The sequence below is a fragment of the Sprattus sprattus genome (genome assembly GCF_963457725.1).
Source record: "Sprattus sprattus genome assembly, chromosome: 5".
Taxonomy (NCBI): Eukaryota; Metazoa; Chordata; class Actinopteri; order Clupeiformes; family Clupeidae; genus Sprattus; species Sprattus sprattus.
In genome coordinates, this window is record NC_137924.1 from 32,345,094 (window position 1) to 32,350,033 (window position 4,940).

General features: G+C 47.3%; 1 protein-coding gene across 1 annotated transcript in view; it reads right to left on the reverse strand.

The window, feature by feature from the left end:
- Window positions 1-3,783: 3,783 nt before the first annotated feature.
- The window catches only part of pard3bb (par-3 family cell polarity regulator beta b), a gene marked incomplete at its 5' end in the record, with an annotated part of 350,920 nt that continues 349,763 nt past the window's right edge, over window positions 3,784-4,940 (reverse strand). The window contains one exon of the mRNA XM_080839773.1: window positions 3,784-4,241. Within this exon, the coding sequence (XP_080695899.1) occupies window positions 3,854-4,241 (388 nt within the window). The 3' untranslated portion in view covers window positions 3,784-3,853. The remainder of the gene's footprint in view (window positions 4,242-4,940) is intronic.

Consider the following 4,940-nt stretch of genomic DNA (forward strand, 5'->3'; position numbering starts at 1 on the left):
ATAGCAATAAGTATATATATAATATAAAGATAGCTATTTAAAGTTACTAAAATGGCTTACAGAACATCACAGACTAACAAGATGTAAACAAACATGCATATAACAAATCTGTAATATTAAGATCATTTGGTAAATAATGCCAGAGTTAACAATGTGCAAGTTATTATTCAGCCTGACGATCCTGTTATTGAGCTGTAGAGAGCATGACCTCATGCTTCAGGAGTTTAAAGAGTGTGTGTGCTGTGAGTGGGTCCAGTCAGTCGAAATAAAGACCTTAAATCTGTGACCTGGCCGAGTTTCTCTGCAGAAGGCTGAGAACAGTTGCACAGGACTCAAAACAAACCTCTCAAGGCCTTTAAGTGATCGCAGCTCTTACAACCCCAGCGCAAGAATTCAGGTCCAATACTTAAAGAGGCAGTGGAGTGTTCAGTAACAAGAGCCCCAATGAAACAATGACCTCTCTCTCTCTCTCTCCCTCCTTCTCCTCTCTCTCGCTCTCCTTCTCCTCTCTTTCTCTGTCTCTGGCAACAAAGCAGCACATTCAGACCTGTTTTTCTGGATGTGTATTGAAATACCCAGGGTTGAATCTAATCACTCTGCTTTGCAGCCAAATGCCGTTGAGCTGTAATGGAATTTGGTGGCTAACGACGTCTCTGGAACAGCATTCCTGAACCAACGGTATTCTGGACCAGCATTCCAGGACTAACGGTATTCCGAGTGGACACTGTACATTGATAAACAGACGTGTCAAACCCGGTTGGGCTTAGCAGGCCCTTGGCTGGCTCTCAATGTAACTGGATGGTGGAGAGGGGGTCGGGGGACTAACTCTACCCAAGATTACTAACAAAATGTGTTTTTAAATGTCAGACAGCACATTTGTCTGGATATCTAGACCAATGAACAACATTCGTTTGTATCTGGTATTTGGCATATATTGGTAATAAGGGTCCCATTATAAAGAGGCAGTTGGTTGCATATTTGCCAAGCATTGCCAGTGTGATGGTATATACCAGATATAACACTGATATAACATGGCTTTGGACTCTCTTCTCTGAACCATCCTTGCTTCGCTCCTCTGCGGATTCTTTCTCCTTCCTCTCTTCCGAACATGGCTCCTGATTGGATAATTACCCGGGAGAAGATAACACGCTCCCTGCCCCCGCTAATTATCTCCGCGGTGAACTCTAATTCTCCGATCAGCCAAATTTCATTTCCAAACCCCGAGATTGGGTCCTAATCAGCCTGCCTTATCGGCCCACATCTTAATTGATAATTAAGTGAGTGTTAATTTAGAGCCTACCTCCCATCGCTCAAGGTTTCTACTCGTCATAGGTTTTGATGGGAGGAAGAAAATAGGATTACCGATTCAGCAACAAAGGTAGAGAAGAAGAAGAAAGCGTCTCCTTCAGTGATTTTCAGGGAATTAGTCACTGTTATTAAAGAGTTAAACTTGGTGAGAGATGAGCATGAGAACAACTACAGCCTGAACAGCAGTTTCAAACACAGTCCATGTCTTACGACTAGATGATCTCCTGTGCAGTGACTGCGTTTGAAACGGAGGAATAGCTGCTAGTTGGGGTGTGAGTGAAAGTGCCATTCAGGTGGAAATGGACTCACATGACAGCGCCACAGAGGATTGTGGGAAAAATGCCCATGCTGTGTTTTGGGGAATATTACTTTTTGAGAATCGCCCTGGTCTCATTTCAGTGTTCCAATCCTGACGTGATTCAGCTTCTAGGTGAAGTCTATCTGAAGTCAGACATTAAGTGAAGTTCTTATTCAGAGAACAGACCGGCACAGTGTAGTTCATATGCATATTTAATGAAAATTTGTTATAAAACAGCACATTAATATCAAAGAGAAAATGCTTACAAATGTTACATGATATGAAATTAGTCACACTTTTTTATGTGGGATACATTTTTTTGATGGAATAAAATGTTAATGTTGAACATCATTATCCACAGTATTATTGTGTTTCGTGCTACTTTTATTATTACCACAGGCTCTGCACATTGGGAGTGCCGTCAGTACCTTCAAAAACAAGACGTTGTGCAACCATTATAATGTAAATGCATAATAACATTTATGAAATAAAAAACAATTGACACCAAATGCAAATTGCACTTAAACACTGTATTTGGCTACAAATGTGTAGAGAAAACAAACAAAAACATACAAAAAGAAAACAATGGAAAGAAAAAAAAAGAAAACATTTGCGGAATGTTGATGTGTCACCCCACCCTAAACCCAATGGTCGCTCGTATCTAGGCAACCCTGAACCCCATTCTGGGAGGGCTGCACTACATCCTGCAATAAGACAGCTACAGGAGGATGATAAAGGCAGACAGACAGACAGGTTACAGCCCCCCCCCCGCCCCACCCCCAAGGCCAAGATCAGTGGCCAGAGATTGAAGAATGGTGGAGGAGGTGGGGGGTGTTTGTATGTGGGTGTAGTCATGTTTCCTGCCCACCACCAGCCAGCCTCTCATCCGACCCCCACCCCACACCCAAGGCCCCCCACCCCCCCAGGCCAAGATCAACAGGGCTGCCTTTGGGAGTGTTTGGGGACAAGAGTCATGTCTCTTCTCATCCTTCCTGTCTGTTCATCACGCTTCCAAAACGAGCTTCCACACTTCCTGTCTATGTGCTCACTCCTCTCATATTCTGTGCGCCCCTGCGGTCCTAGTCAGGACACACTCACACATACTACATGAGACCATCTTAGTCTCTCTTCTCACACCTAAACGTGATTCAGGAGTGGCTGATTCATGTCTTCAATTCAACAAATCAAGAGAAATGACATGCTGGATTATGCAAAAAAGAAACAAGAACGAACAAACAAACAAAAGCGATATACTTTCAGTTAGTCTTTACAAAGTGACCTTGTGTTAATGTATTAACAGCATGCATTGATAGACCTCAGACACAACAGCTGACTCTGACAGAGATCTGGCTCATATCTAGTGGAGCCACAACCATGCCATATCAGGGCCATATCTGGGCCATATCTGGGCCATATAGGGGCTGTATCTGGGCCATATCGGGGCTGTATCTGGGCAATACCTATGCCATATCGGGGCTGTATCTAGGCCTATACTGGTGCCAAATCAGGAGCAGATTTATGGCCTGTTTCCTGCTAAGACCTGGGGCCAGCCCAAGGCTTTCCCTCTGGCGTCAGCAGCAGATAACTGGGCCCTCTGTTTCCATTAGGAGGTGTGATACGTTTAGAGATGGACTTGGGCACATCAGGTGCAGCTTTAGTGGGCCCAGGCTGGATGCAGGCCAGATGCGGTCCGGATGCAGGCCAGATCCAGGCCAGATGCAGTCCAGATGTAGGCCAGATGCAGGCCAGATGTAGGCCAGTTCTGAGTCAGCTGCTGATGTCTGAGCTGGTTTTGGCAAAGAGGGCTACAGAGCAGTAATGCTGAGAGTAGCAAAACATGTTACAGGACGGAGATTCAACCATCATCACTGTGGTGCGCAGGCGCACACACACGCACACGCACATGCACACGCAGACTCACACACACACACACACACACACACACACACACATGGGCACACACACACACACTGTACTTGTGTTGAGTTTGGTCACATAAACACATGGAAATACAGTACACATGAATACACACACACGCACACACATACAGACTCTCCTGCTATACACACCTTCAAGCACACAAGGCACATTCCTGAGCACACACAGATATGAATGAACATGCTTAGGTTTACATATACACACACACACACACACACACACACAAACAGACACACACACAGACACACACACACACATACACATACACATCAGCAACCGTGTAGTTTGGTTTGGTTGGCTTGAGCTCCACTACACGGCAGCGGTCATGGCACTCGTCTGGCGAGGGTCTCCGTAGGCGTAGCGCTCCGGGCTGGACTGCCTGTAGCCTCCGCCCGGCGGGCCCCGGTTGAGTGTGTCGTACCGGGGGGCGCGCACGGGCACGGGGGGAGAGGGGGGCACGTCCTGCCTCATGGGACCTCTCGGCTGGATGGGGGGAGGAGGGTAGTACCCTGGGTCGACCTGGCGTGGGTCGCCCACCTGCTGGGGGTATCCATCTCTGGGGGGGTACGCCGGGTGTGGTTGGTGGGGGTGGTGGTAGGTGGGCTGCGGGGGGCTGGGGTAAAGACCAGGGTCCCTGTGGGGCGGCCCCCCTCCCCAGGCCTGCAGCGGGTACTCACTAGGGTCCATGGGCCCCCGCCTGAGTGGGACACAGAAGAGACAGATATGTGACTTATGAAGGAGCTACGCCTGACAGGGTTATTACATCACAGTACAGACACACGTTTCATCACGGTGTGTTACAGACACACGTTTGACAGGGTGTGTGTGCATCATCCTGGGACTCGAACCTGTGACCATAGTGTTGTTAGCACCCTGATCTATCAGTGGCTCTGCTAGCCACAGGAACATCATTAGCGATCAAATGTAATGGGAAAGAATCACAAGGGTGGGAGAACAACTTTGAGGCTGTCTTTGAAGCATGTATAGAGACCCGAATGACAAGCAAGATGCAAATATGGAAAGGAATTAAGAAAATAACTGTGGCTGCATCATCGCGCGTTTGTATGGTAGTAAGAAAAAGGGTGTATAGATGGGTTAAGACTTAACACACACTCTCACACAAAGACACACACAATGGCACACACACACACACAGACACACACACACACCAGCTGGCCCATGCTAGCTCTATTTGGTTGATTAGGGAGTAATCTCTCTGGTTGCTACGCTAGCTCAGCCAGCAACTGCAGAGAGGCTCAAGTTTCAGAGCTCTATTCTCTTTTCCAGCTCACGCTCCACACACACACACACACACACACACACACACACACACACACACACACACAGGCCGAGAGAAAGACAGAGAGAGGGAGGGAGAGATAGAGGGAGGGAGAGA